The sequence below is a fragment of the Populus alba genome, chromosome 5 (genome assembly GCF_005239225.2).
Source record: "Populus alba chromosome 5, ASM523922v2, whole genome shotgun sequence".
NCBI classification, from domain to species: domain Eukaryota; kingdom Viridiplantae; phylum Streptophyta; class Magnoliopsida; order Malpighiales; family Salicaceae; genus Populus; species Populus alba.
In genome coordinates this window covers 2,609,012-2,629,583 of record NC_133288.1, presented here as the reverse complement: position 1 = coordinate 2,629,583, position 20,572 = coordinate 2,609,012, and the positions used below count along the sequence as shown (strand labels likewise).

Sequence of the window (20,572 nt, the reverse complement as noted above, 5' to 3'; positions counted from 1 at the left end):
ATTAAAAAAAAATAGTTGATCTACAACGAGACAAGTCGAATTGATGCATGAATACTTTATTTTTTACATTTATTGGCACAAATGGTTCTCAAAGTATTTAATTAAATGCATGTGTAAATCTTTTGATTTATAATTAGAATTTAAATAAAAATAAAAATATATTTGAAAAGCTTGTATATTTTTTTTTGTTAAAAAATATTATCCAACCTGTGATAAACCTTAGTCCTGATCCAGAGGGAGAACTGCAAATTAACACCTTGACATTTGCAGGAAGGCTTTTCAGCACCAATACTACTAACACTAATATTGGGATGATTTGTAAGATCTAAAAAAGAGTGAACACTTTTCTTGCAAAAGCTCATCATGATATATATATTAATAATATAATAATTTTGAGAAGAAAGACTACAGTACATAGAATTGTAAATGGATGAGCACAAAGGGAGAGAACCTGAAGGCATGGAAGTGAGAAGTTATGGAGAGTCTAGAGGGAGAGGGAGACTAGGCGGTATCGGTTCCAAGTCCCGCGTAAGACTTCGTTCAGATTTTGCCTTCTCCCCCACTCTTCTTTGTTTTTTCGATAGGGTTGCCAATTTTGAAAGTGATATATATATATATATATATATATATATATATATATATATATATATATATATATATATGGACATGGTTGTGTTAGCTGCCCAAAATAACGGTCGGCCTAATCATTTCCAATCCAAGAGGAAACACCTCCATCCATATCCCTCTCATTTATGAATTAAATCTTTAAAGAAACTGTAGAAAAAAAATATAGTGTTATGGCACCAACTTGAATACGGATATTTATTAGTTGAAGTTTGAAAGGATGGCCTTCGATTTGATGGGTGAACAATTGAGAGGAGAATATTCTTATCATCTAAAATAAAAGAATATTATCATGGATATATATATCACCCAAAAGATCTATCAACTATGAAATGAATTAATTATGAATTGTCGTGCTACAGGCATCAAATGGTTTTGGCTCACTGTTATTAATTCTTGCTTGGTTGATAATTCGGTGATTTGTACCTGGAATATTTTAGTTAGGATATGTCTCAAATTTAATTTATAATTAATTTGGTTAAACTTGAATATCGGTGATGCTAAAATCCAATTTTTTTTAATTAAATTCATGATAATTTAAAACTTTTCACAGCCTTATCTGATATTTGAATCTTTGTGGTGAAAAAAGATCACACATCTTCTTTGCTATCACAACATCCCTAAATTATTACCAAAAACATTTCTAAAAAAAAACGTCATCTGTTTTTGCTTGGCTTATCCAAACCATGCATGTACGTACAGACTATCAATGTCTCTCTTTATCTCTGCTATATAACTAATAATGCCAATGTCACTATAGACCTCAGCCATTCACAGTCTTTGCCAATATATAATACACTTCCATTGAGATATTTTTCTATACAAAAAAACATGGTTAGCTAGGAGAGAAAAATTAGACTTCGCAGTTAGAGACTTTTTTTTTATTATTGTTTTTTACTGGATGTTTATTCTTTTTCTAAAAAAAAAAAAAAAAAAAAAAGACGTTCGTTAATGTTATACAAGTCCCAATTAATTATAAATAAACTAGTACGTATTTGTCTTGATCGACTTGATGACAACTGTTAGTAGCTGAGAATATCTTGCATTGATCTTCTAAATCCTTTCGTTATGGAAGCACTGTGTAATCCATTATTGCTGGAACTCTTCAAAAAAATTTGTGATTTTGATACCCAGTTCTAACATTCATCATGTACCATGTTTTTCGAGTCCTGTTTTAAAAAATTTAAACTTTTTTAATATTTTTCAATAATTTGAATACACAAATATCAAAACAGCTGTATCTTTTGTCACCCAGTGTTTTTTTCTCTATTGTTTGTTGATAGAATCACAAACAGAAACTTCCTTATCTCTGATCCATTTATGAGGATTAATACCTTATCTCTCTAGGAGTCTTCTTGACCGTCTTCAAGGCAACCAGGAATCAACGACTGACATGGTGTCAGAATTCCTAGGAGTCTTCTTGATAGATCTCGACTCTTTATAAAGAAACATCATTTCATCAAACACAACATGGTGTGACATAAAAAAATCTCTACTCGTAGGCTTAAAGCATTTATAGCCTTTGTATTTGTCCTTGTATCCGACAAAAACACATGGAATTGTCTTGGGATCAAACTTATTTTTCTTTTGGTCCAAGGAAAGCATTTTGAGCCAAAAACCCTTAAATTAGTGTATGTTAGTTTGTGTTTTATGCAACTTAAAATATGGTGTTCTGGTAAAGGTCCCCTCTACATGCTCCTGTCATCAATTTTTGCCCTGTTGTTCTGTCATTAACACAAAAATTCTCATCAGAAAATTCACAATGTACAGGTTGCTGAGTTGTTAGTTGATTGAATGATAGTAGATTTCTTGTTAATTCAAGAACAAATAAAATATTTTTTAATGGTAACATGATGATCATCTGTTTTATATTTGTATCACCTATACCATTAATTTGCAATGATGAACCATCTCCAATTATAACACCATTTGTTCCCTTATAGCTTCTAAGATTAGTAAGTACATCTACTTTACATGTCATATGATTGGATGCACAGTGTTTGATGTCCATTCTATATTAGCTACAATGTTATCTAACATGAGGGCTGCTAGTGCTTGAGGAATATCAGACTGTGTTGTTGCTTTCTTTAGCGGCCACCAATATATTTTTGCAAAATGGCCATTGACATCATAGTACGTATTGACACTTATCTTCACGATACATCTCTTTTTCTGCAGGTGTCGTCCTGCGTTCACCTAGGGAAAAAGAAGGACGAGGCCTGGAATTGGAAATAAAAACATCGTTAGGATTTTTGTTGTAATTACCTTATGATTGTTGTGCTTGGAAGCCACGTCATGCTAAATTAAAGGACTGGCGTTTGCCATAGGTAGGCGAAGAGACTTGTTGTGCTCTCTTCACGATACATATAAGGCTTCTTCTCACCATAATGGATTGGTTTGAGCTTTGATTACTTGCAAGTCGTCCAGTAAATACTGAAGCCAAGTATATGGAGGCAATAACTCAATATTTCGATTCTACCAAGGACCTGGACACTACTGTACGTATTTTGATTTTCTATGAAATAAGAGTTCCTTCAAGAAAAATGCGCTAACATATATTGTCCAGAGATTGAAGCCCAATTTATATCACCAAATTCTTCATGATTCATTTTTTAGTGTTTTTTTTTTTTTTTTTTTTTGGGGGGGGGGTTGGGGGGTGTGAAGAGAGGAAAATGGAGGCAGGCTGTTTTACAAAGGAGGTGTTTCGGGTTATAGTTGGGTAATATATTTTTTAAAAAATAAATTATGTTGTTTTAAATTAATATTTTGATATTTTTGGATTGTTTTAATATATTGAAGTCAAAAATAAATTTTAAAAATAAAATAAAAATTATTATTTTGAAATAATTTTATTACTATCTTTTATATATATATACTTCCTTGGTGGAGGTATTACTTCCCACCACAACAAAATGGTGTATGTGAGAGGAAGAACAGGACAGTAATGGAGATGGCTAGATGTCTCTTACTTGAAAAGAAAATGCCAAACAAATTATGGGCAGAGGCAGTCAATACCTCTGTTTACTTGCTGAACCGACTTCCAACCAAAGCACTGGAGGACAAGACACCATACGAAGGCTGGAATGGTGTTAAACCTGCTGTAGATCATCTTCGAATCTTTAGCAGCATATGCTATTATCATATAGCTGAGCCAAAAAGGAGCAAACTTGACAACAAAGCTCAAAAGGGAGTTCTTGTGGGTTATGGAATAACAACCAAAGGATACAGAATTCTTTGCTTACAAACAGAGAAGGTAATTCTCAGCAGAGATGTGAAGGTTGATGAAGCAATCACATGGGATTGGGAACATCAGAAAAATATGATTTCTGATCAACCATTCACCATTTAGCCCCAGCCAGTAGCTGATGAATCAGTGGATGATTTTCCAGTTAGAGGCACAAGATCATTGGAAGATATTCACCTAAGATGCAACATGGCAATCCTAGAACCAACCAGTTATACTGAAGCTCAAGAATTTCCAGCATGGAGGAGAGCAATGGAGGCAGAAATGGAAATGATCAACAAAAATGCAACATGGCAGCTGATTGAAAGGCCTAAGCATCGCAAGGTGATAGGTGTAAGATGGGTTTTCAAAACAAAACTCAATTCAGATGGGTCAGTATGCAAACACAAGGCTAGATTGGTGGTAAAGGGCTATGCTCAACAATATGGTGTGGACTACCTAGAGACCTTTGCTCCAGTAGCAAGGTATGATACTATTAGACTTCTCATTACACTTGCAACACATAACTCTTGGCAGATTCACCAACTTGATGTCAAGTCTGCCTTCTTGAATGGATTTCTTGCTGAAGAAATCTTTGTAGAGCAACCCGATGGGTATGCTGTTAAAGATAAAGAAGATCATGTGTATCTACTTAAGAAGGCCTTGTATGGGTTGAAACAAGCTCCCCGAGCTTGGTATGACAGAATGGACACACATCTGCTTCAACTTGGGTTCAGCAGAAGCCAAAATGAAGCAACTTTGTATGTGAAATCATGTGGTAACCATTTTCTAATTGTATCTATTTACGTAGATGATATGCTTATCACAGGAAGTGAACTTGGAATGATCCAAGAGTTCAAAGATGAAATGAAGAAGATGTTTGAGATGTCTGACCTTGGAATGATGAATTACTTCCTTGGAATGGAAGTGATGCAATCCAGCAATGACATTTTTACATGCCAAAAGAAGAATGCTTCAGACATCCTAAAAAGATTCAAAATGGAGGATTGTAAACCAGTGGGGACTCCTATGACAACAAGTATCAAGCTTAGCAAGGATGATGAATCTGAAAAAGTGGATGAAAGTTTGTATAGAGGCTTAATTGGCAGCCTTCAATATCTTACAGCAAGTAGACCTGACATATTATTTGTTGTGAGTATTCTTTCAAGGTTCATGCATTCTCCAAGGGAGACTCATTTCATTGCAGCAAAAAGGATACTTAGATACATCAAAGGTACCATTGATCTTGGTATTTTCTGTCCAAGATCATCAGAAGGGGTTGTGGAACTAAAAGGCTATACTGACAGTGACTGGGGAGGCTGTATTGATGATTCAAGAAGCACTTCAGGGTATTTATTCTCACTCAATTCAGGTGTCTTCACCTGGAGTTCAAAGAAGCAAGAGACAACAGCTCAATCCACTGCAGAAGCAGAGTACATTGCTGCTGCCGCTGCTGTCAACCAAGCAATTTGGTTGAGAAAAATGTTAAAGGATTTGGGACATGAACAGGTTGAAGCTACCAAAATTATGTGTGATAACAGTTCTGCAGTATCAATTTCAAAGAATCCAGTCTTTCATGGACGTACAAAGCATATCAAAATCAAGTTTCATTTTATTAGAGAAGTTCAACAATCTAATGAAGTGATGCTGATTCATTGTTCTTCCGAAGAACAACTTGCAGATATATTTACCAAACCACTACCTAAAGAGAGATTTGAGACATTAAGACAAATGATTGGAATTTGTCGTCAAAATGTCAAGGAGGAGTGTTAGACAATTGACATTTTTTAACTCTAGTGTTTCATGTTGTTTAATCAAGTATTGTCTGTTTTCTTTTCTTTCATTTCTGTTTTGATTTTGTTAAAGTAAATCCCTTGTTTTTCTGATGTTGTTGCTGAGATTAGTGGCAGCATATTCTCCACTACAGTTAGTGGCTAGTGACAGCAAATTGTCCACTACAGTTAGTGGCTGATAACTAGGGAGGTTTGTTGTATTTAAAGACATGCAGTTAATGAAATACTCACTGAGACATTTTATCAAACACCTTGTGTGTAATTCGTGTTCTTCAATACCAGAATTGTTGTTCTTGATTGTGCATCCCTTTACCTGCACAAAACACAACAACACAATTCTTAACACTTACGTTCTTCAAAGCCTCACATTCAGCCAAAAAACTCTTCCAGGATCCGTACTTCTCGATGTCAAGCACCTTCACTGCAACAACAGTCCCATCTCCAAGTTCACCTTTGTAGACTGACCCAAAACTGCCCTTCCCTATCAGATTTCCAGTGTCAAAACTCTCAGTTGCTTTACGAAGCTCTCTATAAGTGATTGTGCGATGCTGAAGCTTAATTGAATATGCCCTTGGCATAATTTCCCTTTTCTTTTCCTTACACACAGCAAAACTGCTATCACTGAGCATACTGCAACTGTGGCTATGCTGGCAATGACAATATAAATTGCAGTGGATGTTCTTTTCCGATGTTGATTGTTCCAACAAGTTAAATCCAAGCAGAGCTTCGAATTCCCTTCCACGTGAATTCTAGAGAGATTTCTAAAGGCTCCATCCTTAGGAAGAAGTCCTTCAAGGTCGTTGAATGAGAGGTTCAACAAGTGAAGGGCCTGCAAGTTTTCAAGATTATTGGGTATTATGCCTGATATTTGGTTCGAAGAGAGGTCAAGGATCTCCAAACCCTTCACGTCGCCTAGAGTAGCTGGAATGACTCCAGAGAACATATTATTTTCCATGAATAACCTCTCCAAACTCTTCCAGCTTCCAATTGTATCTGGGATGCTTCCAGACAAATGATTGTGAGAAAAATCAACAGCGGCAACATTTTCGAGCCCCTTGATCTCTTGAGGCAAAGAACCTGTTAGCTGGTTACTGGACAGGTTCAGAGTTGCACTCAAACTGGAGAGACTGAAAATTTCTTTCGGTATACTTCCGTTGATCCTGTAGCTTGATAGATCCATGGACACCAATTGCTGGAAATTAACAAAAGTTGTGGGCAGACTTCCTACCAAGTCGTTAGTAGAAAGATCAATTTTATTCAGTTTTTGGAGCTTTCCAAGGGAGTTTGGGATTCTGCCCGATATCTTATTTGCAGCCAAATGCAACTCTTGCAGATTTGTAAGCTCGCCAATTTCTGGTGGAATCTCACCAGAAACATAATTATAGCTTATATTTAGCAACGCCAAGCTTCTAAGATGTCTGATTGAGGCAGGTATCCTTCCATATATTCTATTCCCTCCCAAGTATAAACTTCTAAGAGAAACCGAGAGATTTCCAATGGATTCCGGAATGAGACCCTCCAGAAGATTGCCATCGATGGCAAGAAAGTTAAGATAGCTACTGTTTATGAAAGAAGTGAGAAAATTGAGACCCTCATCACCAGAACTTTTTATCTGATTGTAGCCAATGTTATACATTTGCAATTCAGGAAGATTTCCAAGTCCTGATGGCACATATCCACTCAGAAGATTGTGTGCCATACGGATGCTCTGTATGTTTGTAAGATTATGCAAAGACCATGGAATTGAACCAGTAAATTTGTTGATGCAAAAATTGAAGTTCAAAAGATTTGGGAGTCTATCTCCAACATCAACTGGGATTTCACCTCGCAGTTGGTTTGAAGCAACAGCGAGGAAAACCAAAGAAGAAATGTTGTACAGGGATAGAGGAACATTGCCGGTGAGATAATTGATACTAAGGTCTAGATGTTTTAGATTCTTAAAACGACCAAAATCGTCAGGGATCATTCCGCCAAGATTATTGGTGGCTAAATTTAGGGTGAGAAGAGAGGTAATGTTTGCAAAAGATGGCGGGATCGTACCCCAGAGCTTGTTTCCACCCAGCTTGAGGATTTCAAGGCTTTTTAGGCTGCTGAGTTCCTCAGGAATGGCTCCTGAGATCTCATTCTGCATCAAGTCCAGGATCTGGAGCTTTAAGCACTTGGTTATGTTCAAAGGTATTGGACCATTGATGCTGTTAAAGCTAATATTAAGGACACTCAAACGGGAAAGAGCACCAATTTGATCAGGAACAAGTCCTGTAAATTGGTTCCCTTGTAGATGGAGTGAGCGAAGGAAGGATAGGTTTCCGATGTTTGGGCTAATGGAACCTGTTAATCTAAGGCCAGACAAATCAAGGCCAACGACCCTTTGATTCACCTGGTTGCAGCTAACACGAGTCCAGTTACAGGGGCTGGAGTTGTTGTTCCATGAGAACAGAGTATTTGAAGGATCAGTGGTTACATGAGATTTAAGCGAAAGCAGTGCTTCCTTCACCACTGGAAGTGCACTTGGGGATGATAACAGAAAAACTAAAACAGCAACACAACGAAAACGCAATGCTAAAGCCATAACTTTCTGGTTTCTGAGGCACTAGAAAAAGAAGAAAACAATCTGAAAAATATCGGGTAACTGAGACAAGGAATACTGAGGTTACCGTACATTTATGGAACAAGGTGAGAACCTCATCTGGAAATTTTCTAAGCCCTGGACCGAGCCCACAAGGCTAGCTCAAGAAACCACTCGAAATGTCAACACGGATGACTAAAACGCTTCTTTGTGAGGCTGCTCAGATTGTTTCTTTCTGGCTAAGTCAATATGGTAGGTAATTAGATGTAATTAGATGTTTTTTTAGTGGGTTTTTTTGTTGAATTAAGTGGGTTTTTAATGAATTAAATATTCTACTAGTAGATAAATACCAAATAAAAAGGAGCCATTAAATAAATATCGTATAAAAAGGAGATATTTAGATTTATAAAGAAATTCTTTTAGCATTTTATCTCTCTCCTCTACGATATTAATGTAAAAGTAAAAGATAGCATCAAAGAAAAAAACAAGATTACATCATATTCATAAAAAATTGATGTCATAGGTGTGCTGATGTGATAAGTATTTATTATTATTATTATTATTATTATTATTATTATTATCCACTAATTTGATGTGATAGGTGTTCCGAGAAATTGATTTGATCCCGTGGAAGATATGGAAGAAGATACAAAGAAAATGTCTTCTGTTATCACTGGCTATTATTAGAAATGATAAACTGAAAAATTAATTAAATTAAAAAAATAAAAAAAATTAAATAGTAAAAAAAATTGATTAAAATTTTGAAAAAAACCGACAGGTTTAGTTTTAGTTTTATAAGTTTAAAATAGAAAAAATCAAACCGAACTAAACTGAACCCAAATTAAAAAAAAAAAAACCGGAAAAAAAAATTGAATCAAACCAGTTTGAACCATTTTTTTCTAAAAAACCGAATCGAAATTAATTAGTTTGAATTAATTTCAGTTTGATTTTGGTTTTTTTTTTAAATTTAGTTTAATTATTTTTTGAAAAAAAAATTTAGTCTTCCGAATACCATTTGAAGTGAGACACTTTCTACAATTATTTTTATTTAGATTTTCTAAATCTTGAAAAATTCCACATTCAGTATAATAAAAAAGATATAATTTTTAGTGGTTATTATATAAAAAAGAAAAAGAAGAAGAAGAAGAAGAATAAAGAGGAAGTCCACCTTCGTACAACTGAAATCTAGTTTTCCAACACAGGACAAGCATATTAATGCCTTTTCTAGCGTCATGACACGTGCGATAGTGAGCTGTAATTTGGAAGCAACCAATTTCCTTTATATGTAAGATGTACATCAAGGCGGTCAATGCACTGCCCAATTTATACTATTTGCCACCATGAATCTTGATTGGTCCAGCTCAGCCAAGAACTCCATTTCTTTTCTTAGCCGACCCTCAACCAAGAACATTATTGGTTTTTTTCCCACGAAATTAGATTTTTTTTTTTATATATAAGCAATTTTAAAAACACATTTTTCATATATTGGCTCCAGTATTTTTTTTAAATAAATCTTAAAATTTAAATTGAGGAATAAAACATATACCTTTCTAATCTTTAGACAAGTGTGACTTGGATTTTAAATATATTATTAAATTTAGGAGGTCTTTCTTCCCTCTCTCGTACCAAATTTAAAATTATTTTAATATATTTTTAAATAAAAAATATTATAAAAAACAATAAAAAAAATTAAATATTTAAAAATATATTTTTAAATATATTCCCTTCCATTAATCTAATGTTAACAGGGTACTTGCTCAGAAACAAGAAATGATAACATGGTAAGCAAAGTTACTGAGTTACTCAGTAACAAAATATAAGCTTTCAAGTATTGTGAAAATTCTAAAGAAGCATCTTCTTGTTCTGTACTTCTTTCCTTCTCCTATTGTGTGCGTGTGTGTCGTGTTCTGTCAAGTGACTGAGGCCAGGCTGGCATCTTTGTCATGATTGAGGTGGCTCCCACTCCTTCCCTACCCTGGCAACCCACATGTGGTCTGAAGTCACTGCTCTGTTGATTAGCAGAAACCAAGAGGTATGCTTACTTAAGGACTCTTCCTTTTTTCTATTTTTATCACTTGATTCCAGAGACCCCTTGATGTTAATTTGGTTTTCATCTTGATTGCTTTCTTTCTTTGTTACTTTATGCTTCTGAAAAGCCTCTGCTTTGCTGCTTGTTTATTATTTGTGTTGTTTTTGCTTTATTAATGTTAGTTGACTTGCAACAAAGAAATCTTTTTGCTGTTCATTTCTGATTTAGTTCCTGAAGATTTGAAAAGTTTCCTTCTGATTTAATATGTTCATTGCAGTTCCTTGATTGCTTGATTCCAGACAAGAAGAAGAGTTAAGTTTCATTGGACATGGATATTGTGATTGCTGTTGTAGCCAAAGTTGCTGAGCTGTTAGTTGTTCCCATTAAGAGACAGATTGGTTATGTAATTGATTGTAATACCAATATTCAGAACTTAAAAAATGAAGTTGAGAAGCTGACAGATGCAAAAACAAGGGTGATTCATTCTATAGAGGAGGCTAGAAGGAATGGGGAAGAGATTGAAGTTGATGTTGAGAACTGGCTGAGAAGTGTTGATGGGGTCATTCAAGAGGGAGGTGGTGTTGTTGGAGATGAATCAAGTAAGAAGTGCTTCATGGGTTTGTGTCCTGATCTAAAGATACGTTATCGGCTGGGTAAAGCAGCGAAGAAGGAGTTGACGGTTATTGTTGATCTCCAGGAAAAAGGGAAATTTGATGGAGTTTCTTACCGTGCTGCTCCATCGGGTATAGGGCCTGTCAAGGATTATGAGGCCTTTGAATCAAGAGATTCTGTAGTAAATGCTATTGTGGATGCATTGAAGGATGGTGACGTGAACATGGTTGGGGTATATGGGATGGGTGGTGTGGGGAAGACCACACTTGTGTTGAAGGTTGCTGAACAAGTCAAGGAGGGTAGGCTGTTCGATAAGGTGGTTCTGGCACTTGTGTCACAGACTCCAGACATCAGAAGAATTCAAGGTGAAATAGCAGATGGGCTAGGACTCACATTGGGTGCAGAGACTGATAAAGGAAGGGCAAGTCAACTATGATTTCTGATGTTGATTGTTCCAACAAGTTAAATCCAGGCAGAGCTTCGTATTCCCTTCCACGTGAATTCTAGAGAGATTTCCAAAGGCTCCATCCTTAGGAAGAAGTCCTTCAAGGTCGTTGAATGAGAGGTTCAACAAGTGAAGGGCCTGCAAGTTTTCAAGATTATTGGGTATTATGCCTGATATTTGGTTCGAAGAGAGGTCAAGGATCTCCAAACCCTTCACGTCGCCTAGAGTAGCTGGAATGACTCCAGAGAACATATTGTTTTCCATGAATAACTTCTCCAAACTCTTCCAGCTTCCAATTGTATCTGGGATGCTTCCAGACAAATGATTGTGAGAAAAATCAACAGCGGCAACATTTTCGAGCCCCTTGATCTCTTGAGGCAAAGAACCTGTTAGCTGGTTATTGGACAGGTTCAGAGTTGCACTCAAACTGGAGAGACTGAAAATTTCTTTCGGGATGCTTCCGCTGAGCCTGTTGCTGGATAGATCCATGGACACCAATTTCTGGAAATTAACAAAAGTTGTGGGCAGACTTCCTACCAAGTCGTTAGCAGAAAGATCAATTTTATTCAGTTTTTGCATGCGAGAGGTACAGGGTTCGATCCCCTGCATCTCCATTTTTTTTTTTTTTTTTGCTTGAATGGAGTATTCAGCTACAACAATTTTTGTGTTCTGGAAGAAATTCCAACTGCCAAGTGAATTGGGGAAGCTGAGGACTTCAGTTTGTTTCCCTGTGAAAACATGAACTCTTTACAGAGAAGTGAGGACATCCAGGATTAATTACTAAAAGTTTTTAAAAGAATTTAAATTTTTTTTATTAATTTTAAATTAATATATTTTCAGTGTTTTTAAATAATTTTGATGCATTAATATCAAAAATTATTTTTTAAAAATAAAAAAACATCATTAACATATATTTTAGCATGAAAAATTATTTGAAAAACAACCATACCCATACTAACCAACTTAAATAAGTCAATGTTCATACCTTCTACTTTGGGCATTACCAGAGCTCAAGAAATTCTATCCAGGAAGACACCGACATATTTGAAAGAAATTATGTGATAAATTGGAGGTATTTAATTCAGAATATACAAGCTTCCACATGACAAGATGATTGATTCTAAACCCAGCTATGCTACATAGGAACACACCCTTTCCTCTTTTTTGTTTTCTTGCAGATCTTATATCTTTTACCAGTTGAGTTACGGAGCTAGGGGAGGTTTTCTCTAATGCAATCCATTTCTATTACAAGATCTCAATGGACATTCTCTCTATTGCAAGATCTCAATGGACATTCTCTCTATTGCAATCCATTTCTATTACAAGGTCTCTGGAATACTATTATAGCAATCTCAATTATTTTTATTTAGATTTTCTAAATTTTTGAAAAATTTCACATTCAGTATAATAAAAAAGATATAATTTTTTTATTCGAAAGAGCTTTATTTTTCAAAAATAATTAGCTTGCTAGCTATTTTCATTTTTAGATTTAAATTAAGTACTATTTCAGATTTATTTTTTTTCAATTTTTATTGTTGCTTTCTTTTTTTTCTTCTGTTTAGCTTAATATTTTCAATTTAATTAGCTGGGATATTTTTTTTATATTTTTTTTATATAAAATACAGATTTTTCAAAAACTATCAAAGATTTCAGTTTTCATCAAGGACTTGGCACTTGGCAGACTTCAATTGGTTAGTTCTCCAAAGTGGGCCCCTAGATTCTGTAGCAATGTAGCAAGCCAAGTTGCTCCTCACTGTTTATGGATGTTGTGCCCTTGCTGATTTGGCAGAGTTCAATCGGTTCGTTCTCCAAAGTGGGCACCTAGATTTTGTAGGAAGTCAAGTTGTTCTTTTTTGTTTTTTTATGAAGGAAAGATGCGCTCTTTCAACCATACAGAGAGTAATCATTAAGCCATCCACTGTTGGTCTCATCCATTCCCTTGCTTTCTCACTGCTGATAAACCTCAGCTGTTTATAATCTGCAGTAATATTTGCACCTCTGCTCACTGGTCTGAAGTCACTGCTCTGTTTATTAGCTGAAACCAAGAGGTATGGTTGCTTAAGGACTTTTCCTTTTTCCTATTTTTATCACTTGATTCCAGAGACCCTTTGATGTTAATTTGCCTTTCATCTTGATTGCTTTCTTTCTTTGTTACTTTATGCTTTTGAAAAGCCTCTGCTTTGCTGCTTGTTTATTATTTGTGTTGTCTTTGCTGTTCATTTCTGATTTAGTTCCTGAAGATTTGAAAAGTTTCCTTCTGGTTTAATATGTTCATTGCAGTTCCTTGATTGCTTGATTTCAGACAAGAAGAAGAGTTAAGTTTCATTGGACATGGAAATTGTGATTTCTATTGTAGCCAAAGTTGCTGAGCTGTTAGTTGTTCCCATTAAGAGACAGATTGGTTATGTAATTTATTGCAATACCAATATTCAGAACTTAAAAAATGAAGTTGAGAAGCTGACAGGTGCAAAAACAAGGGTGATTCATTCTATAGAGGAGGCTAGAAGGAATGGGGAAGAGATTGAAGTTGATGTTGAGAACTGGCTGAGAAGTGTTGATGGGGTCATTCAAGGGGGAGGTGGTGTTGGTGGAGATGAATCAAGTAAGAAGTGCTTCATGGGTTTGTGTCCTGATCTAAAGATACGCTATCGGTTGGGTAAAGCAGCGAAGAAGGAGTTGACGGTTATTGCTGATCTCCAGAAAAAAGGGGAATTTGCTAGGGTTTCTTACCGTCCTGCTCCATCGGGTATAGGGCCTGTCCAGGACTATGAGGCCTTTGAATCAAGAGATTCTGTAGTAAATGCTGTTGTGGATGCATTGAAGGATGGTGCCGTGAACATGGTTGGGTATATGGGATGGGTGTTTGGGGAAGACCACACTTGTGAAGAAGGTTGCTGAACAAGTCGAGGAGGGTAGGCTGTTCGATAAGGTGGTTCTGGCACTTGTGTCACATACTCCAGACATCAGAAGAATTCAAGGTGAAATAGCAGATGGGCTAGGACTCAAATTGGATGCAGAGACTGATAAAGGAAGGGCAAGTCAACTATGCGAGGATTGAAGAAAATGACTAGAGTACTTGTAATTCTTGATGATATTTGGAAAGAACTTAAATTGGAGGATGTTGGAATTCCTCACGAAGGATGCAAGATACTCATGTCTTCAAGAAATGAATATGTACTGTCTCGCGAGATGGGTGCAATCAAAAATTTCCCGATTCAATTTTTGCCTCCAAATGAAGCATGGAATTTTTTCGAAAAGATGGTGGGGTTACTGTTAAAAATCCTAGTCTACAACTTGTTGCTGCTGAAGTAGCCAATAGATGCGCAGGTTTGCCGATTTTACTTGCTACAGTTGCGAGGGCACTGAAAGACAAAGATTTATATGCTTGGAAGGACGCCTTGAAACAGCTAACAAGGTTTGATAAAGATGAAATTGACAAACGAGTTTACTCGTGTCTAGAACTGAGTTTACCAATATTTGAGAAGTGATGAAATCAAGTCATTGTTCTTGCTTTGTGGGCAATTACGATCTAATAATATTTTAATCTCAAACTTGCTAAGGTATGGTATAGGCTTGGATTTGTTTAAGGGACGTTCCACATTGGAAAGAAGCAAGAAACAGACTGCATACATTGGTGGATGAGCTTAAAGCCTCTTGTTTGTTGCTAGAAGGTGACAATGATGGAAGCGTGAAAATGCATGATGTTGTTCATAGTTTTGCCATCTCTGTTGCATCAAGGACCACCATGTGCTTACCGTGGCAGATGAATTCAAAGAATGGCCACCCAATGATGTGATTCAACAGTACACTGGAATCTCTTTGCCTTACCGGGAAATTCCTGATCTTCCTGCAATATTAGAATGTCCAAATCTCACTTCGTTTGTACTGCTGAACAAGGATCCCTCACTGCAAATACCAGACAACTTTTTCAGAGAAATGAAGGAGCTTAAAGTCTTGGTCTAACAGCAGTTAATCTTCACCACTGCCTTCGTCACTTCAATTTCTTTGAGAACCTTCAAAACGCTGTGTTTGGATTCATTGTGTTTTGGAAGATATATCTATAGTTGGAGAGCTAAAGAAGTTGCAAGTTCTCAGCTTAAACAGTTCTAATCTTGTTTGTTTGCCAAGAGAAATAGGAAAAATTGGCTCGTCTGCTACTTCTAGATTTGAGCAATTGTGAAAGGCTTGAAGTAATATCACCAAATGTCCTTTCTTCCTTGACCCGGCTAGAAGATTTATATATGGGAAACAGCTTTCTGAAATGGGAGACTGAAGGATCAAGCAGTGAAAGAAACAATGCTTGCCTGTCAGAATTGAAGCTTCTGTCAAACTTAATGACCTTAGACATGCAAATTACAGATGCAGATCATATGCCCAAGGACTTGTTTTCGAGCTTTCAAAAGTTGGAAAGGTTCAGAATATTTATTGGAGATGGGTGGGACTGGTCTGTTAAGGATGCAACCTCAAGAACTTTGAAACTCAAGCTCAATACTGTTAGTCAGTTGGAGGAGGGGGTGAACACGCTGCTGAAGATCACTGAAGAAACTTCATTTGCAAGAACTGAATGGTGTTAAGAGTATCCTCAATGACTTGGACGGGGAAGGTTTCTGTCAGCTGAAGCATCTTCACGTCCAAAATTGTCCTGGAGTTCAATATATCATCAACTCGATGAGGATGGGTCCTCAAACTGCTTTTCTGAACTTGGACTCACTGTTTCTTGAAAATTTGGATAACTTGGAGAGGATCTGCCATGGCCAACTTATGCAGAGTCGCTTGGAAACTTGAGAATTTTGAAGGTAGAAAGTTGTCATAGGTTGAAGAATTTATTTTCAGTCTCCATGGCAAGAAGACTTGTGCGACTTGAAGAAATCACAATAATTGATTGCAAGATCATGGAAGAGGTTGTTGCTGAGGAAAGTGAGAATGATGCTGCTGACGGTGAACCAATAAAGTTCACTCAATTACGTAGACTGACACTGCAACGTCTGCCTCAGTTCACAAGCTTTCACTCTAATAGAAGGCAGAAGCTATTAGCAAGTGAAGCGAGGTCAAAAGAAATTGTTGCGGGGAATGAGCTTGGGACTTCCAAGTCACTTTTCAATACAAAGGTCTGGTTTGTGTTCTTTTAACAAGCTATTATTTGTGCTTTTAACCTCAAAAAAACAAAAACCCATTCTCACGAGTAGACAAATTGAGGGCTAGGATTTATTTATTTTTATCTCGCTGAAAAATAAAAAGAACTTAATAAAACAAAATACGTGCATGCAGGTTTTATTCCCCAATTTGGAGGATCTGAAGCTCTCCTCCATCAAAGTGGAAAAGATATGGTATGACCAACCTGCCGTGCAGCCTCCCTGTGTTAAAAACTTGGCAAGCATTGAAATAGGGAATTGTAGTAATTTAAACTATTTATTGACATCTTCTATGGTCGAAAGTCTTGCTCAACTCGAAAGGCTTGAAATATGGAATTGCGAGTCCATGGAAGAAATAGTTGTTCCAGAAGGAATCGGAGAAGGCAAAATGCTATTCCCTAAACTACTCTGCCTAGCGCTCATTGTTCTGCCGAAACTCACAAGATTCTGCACCACTAACTTGCTTGAATGCCACTCCCTGAAAGAGCTGAGGTTAAGGAATTGCCCTGAACTGAAGGAATTTATTTCCATCTCATCAAGTGCGGATGGCCCTGCCATGAGCAAACCTGACAACACAAAATCAGCTATCTTCGATGACAAGGTGATTTTATTTCAAAAGCAGGCTTAATTTGTGAGCTTGCCTCACACGTGTATTTTGTTTCCATGTTTTAGCCCAAAGGTGATATTTTTGTTATGGGCGTTGGCAATCTATTAACAGAATGGAATTGTTACTGCAGGTTGCATTCCCTGACTTGGAGTTCTTTCATATTGCCGGAATGGATAATTTGAAGGTGATATGGCACAATGAACTCCATCCTGATTCCTTTTGCAAACTAAAGACACTGAATGTTGATGTGGAAAGAATTTACTGAATATTTTCCCTTCCAGTATGCTGCGAAGATTCCATAATCTAGAGAGTCTGGCTATAACTGATTGTGATTCAGTAGAGGAGATTTTTGATCTCCAAGCGCTCATAAATGTGGAACAAAGACTTGCTGTTACAGCCTCTCAATTGAGAGATGTGCGTCTAAGGAATCTTCCACAGCTGAAGCATGTTTGGAATAGGGATCCACAAGGAATTCTTTCCTTCCATAACCTATGTACCGTGCATGTCTGGAGATGTCCTGGTCTAAGAAGTCTCTTCCCTGCCTCTATTGCCCTAAACCTTCCACAACTTGAAGAGCTTCGGATAGAAAATTGTGGAGTGGAGGAAATTGTTGCAAAGGATGAAGGACTAGAGGAAGGTCCTGAGTTTTTGTTTCCTAAAGTTACCGATCTGCAGCTTCGGAAATTACCAGAACTAAAGAGATTCTATCCGGGAATACATACATCAGAATGGCCGAGGTTGAAAAAGCTTGGGGTGATTGGCTGTGAGAAAATTGAAATATTTCCTTCAGAAATAAAGTGCTCTCACGAACCATGCAGGGAGGACCACATGGACATCGAAGGTCAGCAACCACTTCTCTCATTTGGGAAGGTATGATCCTCACCCCTATTCCAAGCACATAAACTTTCATTAGACCGTTATTATCACAACTCGAACCTTAGTTTCATGACTAGCAATGCAAAAATGATATCGTAAAGATACTCCACTTGCACTAGATCTAAAAAAATATATATATATATATAAAAGTTATTAAAAAACAAAGCATTTCATAATTTTTTAAAATATTATATTATTCAAAACTAATAAAACGAAATGATAGTAAAAAATTCTCATCAATAATTAAAATAAAAATAATAATTCATAATACTTATTATATTATTAAAATCCAAACTTAATTAAAACAAGGTAACAGTAGAGCATCTAAAACATTAAGTAAAAACTAAAAAGAAAGTCTCACGAATTAAATAAGAAATACTGACCAAACTTCCAATGTGAGATAAAAAAAAACCTTTTAAAAGAATCTTAAACTTCATTATTTATAATATATATAGCTTGTATTCACATGAATTATTTCTTAATTTTTTCATATGAAATATTAAAACTTAAAATATATATTTTTTAATTTTTCTGAGTTGATTTAGGTTGACCCGAGATCACCCGTGTAATTCGGGACTCGGCTTCTTAGTCGGGTTCGATAGCCATGACTACTCTCTGTTAGCATGAAATTACTAACAAGTCCTATTTCAAGGCATAATAAAATATTCATATAATTATCAAAGCAATCTATATTATATCAAATAAAATTTAATTCAACAGAATGTGAGTATAGATTCAAGAATAAATGAGTACTCGAAAAATAAAACAACATATATAAATATTCAAGTAATTAACTAGTCATAATCATCATATAATAAACATATATATTATTTATATTAACATATATATTAAAGATTATTTCACTCACCTATAAAATAAAGAACTAAAATGAATAATAGATGAAAGACTTGAAAATTCTTTTGAGGATTATTAGAACCTATAATAAATATATGAAATATACTAAAAAAAAAAACCAAATAAAAGATTCCAATGCATAATAGAAACCAGGTTTAGTCTCCTAATTTTAGGGACAAACGATAATTTTTTTAAAAACAGGGACCAAAATGTAATTTTATCAAAATTAGATGACCAAACTGTGATTATCAAAAATACATAACCATACTGAAATTTCACCCATAATCCACATTAAATTCTGTCCAGAATCTCAATTTACATTTTTAGGAACAAAACTATAATTTTTTTAGTCAAGTGTTCAGTTGATCTTTCTATGCACAGCCTATAAACTTGTTAAGAAAAACGTCAAGTCAAGCATGCTTTCTTTTGATTGGTTTTCAGATCATCCCCAACTTGGAGCACTTACTTTTGGAAAGCAAGGATGCATCGGCATTATTGAAATGTCCTCAATACTTCTATTACAAAACTCAAAGTTCTCGACCTATTTTGCTTTGGTGATGCACGTGCAACTTTTCTATTTGATCTCCTTCCAAGGTTCCCTAATATGGAAACACTTATTGTGGACCGTGGTACGTTCAAAGAGTTGCTCCCGTCTAGACTTGATGGTATGGAGGAGAATGCAACAGTTCTTCCACCGATACGACACTTAGGGTTGTATTTCTCTTCCTTGCCTAGAGCATTTATGGAAGAGCAATTCCCAACTGGACCAAGCTCTGCAGACTCTTGAAACTCTAACGGTACGGAATTGCGGCAGTTTGATTTATTTAGCTCCGTCGCGTGCTTCTTTCCAAAATCTAACAACTTTGGATGTGTGGGATTGCGAAAGATTAGTAAAATTGGTGACATCCACAACAGCAAAAAGTCTGGCGCAACTCACAACAATGACGATAGTGGGCTGCAGTATGGTTACCGAAATAGTAGCAAACGAGATTGTCTTCAGCAAATTAGATGAGATTGTCTTCAGCAAATTAGAAACATTAGTGCTTCATCTTTTACCAAGCCTAACTAGCTTTTGCTCAGAAAAACACAGCTTTGATTTCCCATCTCTGGTGAACGTAGCTGTCAGCCAATGTCCTGAGATGAAGTTTTTCTCCAACGGAGCACTGAGCACTCCCAAGCTGCGGAGAGTTAATTTCAATGATGTAGAGAAGAAAAATCTCAACACCACAATACAACAGTTGTCTACACAAACGGTAAGTACCGACCAATCATTCCAATTTCTGCAAACCATGAAATAAGTTCTAACTAGGTATCTAATTTTGCTTGTATTTAACTATTTCAGAAAGCTCAAATTGCTGAAAGTTCATCATCGTAAAAGCTTGAGATACATGCTTGCTCCACCGATGGGTTCGATCCCTGTGCAGCTACTAGAGTTGGAAGTAAAAGGAGAGAAAGGAAAGAAAGGAGGGAAGAAGAAGAGAGAGGAGCAGGAGAAATCAATTAATGATCTTCATAATTCATCGTCAAAACTGTGTAATGTAAAATACAGTAATTTTCCGGAAACTACTTTCCGGAAAACAAACAGCTAAAGGAAAAAACACTTTCCTGAAAACCAAGCAAAATTTTTCTTTGATTGAAATTGATCAGAAAGTGTTTTTTGTTGACTAAAAAAGTATTTTTCGTTGACCAACTTTTCTAATAACAAACAAATATAGAAAAGTTTGAAAAATTATTTTTTAAAAAATTATTTTTTAAGAAACAAACATGATTTTAATATCAGACTGTGTGGTTGCTTTCTTTAGCGGCCACC

General features: G+C 36.0%; 1 protein-coding gene and 2 pseudogenes across 2 annotated transcripts; 2 read left to right on the top strand and 1 right to left on the bottom strand.

Annotated features, from left to right (window-relative positions):
* Window positions 1–5,912: 5,912 nt before the first annotated feature.
* LOC118057871 (uncharacterized) lies at window positions 5,913–8,344 on the bottom strand (annotated as a pseudogene).
* Window positions 8,345–10,261: 1,917 nt separating this feature from the next.
* On the top strand, window positions 10,262–20,339 carry LOC118057879 (probable disease resistance protein At4g27220; annotated as a pseudogene).
* LOC118057878 (uncharacterized) lies at window positions 13,179–14,223 on the top strand. Of its 2 annotated transcripts, none has more exons than XM_073409319.1 (2): window positions 13,179–13,340; window positions 13,595–14,223. In XM_073409319.1, exon 2 carries the CDS (start codon window positions 13,624–13,626, stop codon window positions 14,188–14,190), a length of 567 nt encoding a protein of 188 aa, XP_073265420.1. In that variant the 5' UTR covers window positions 13,179–13,340; window positions 13,595–13,623; the 3' UTR covers window positions 14,191–14,223. The 2 variants fall into 2 exon arrangements, with proteins under 2 accessions (XP_073265420.1, XP_034926496.1); XM_035070605.2 differs by having other exon boundaries at window positions 13,181–13,340; window positions 13,573–14,223.
* Window positions 20,340–20,572: the final 233 nt, after the last annotated feature.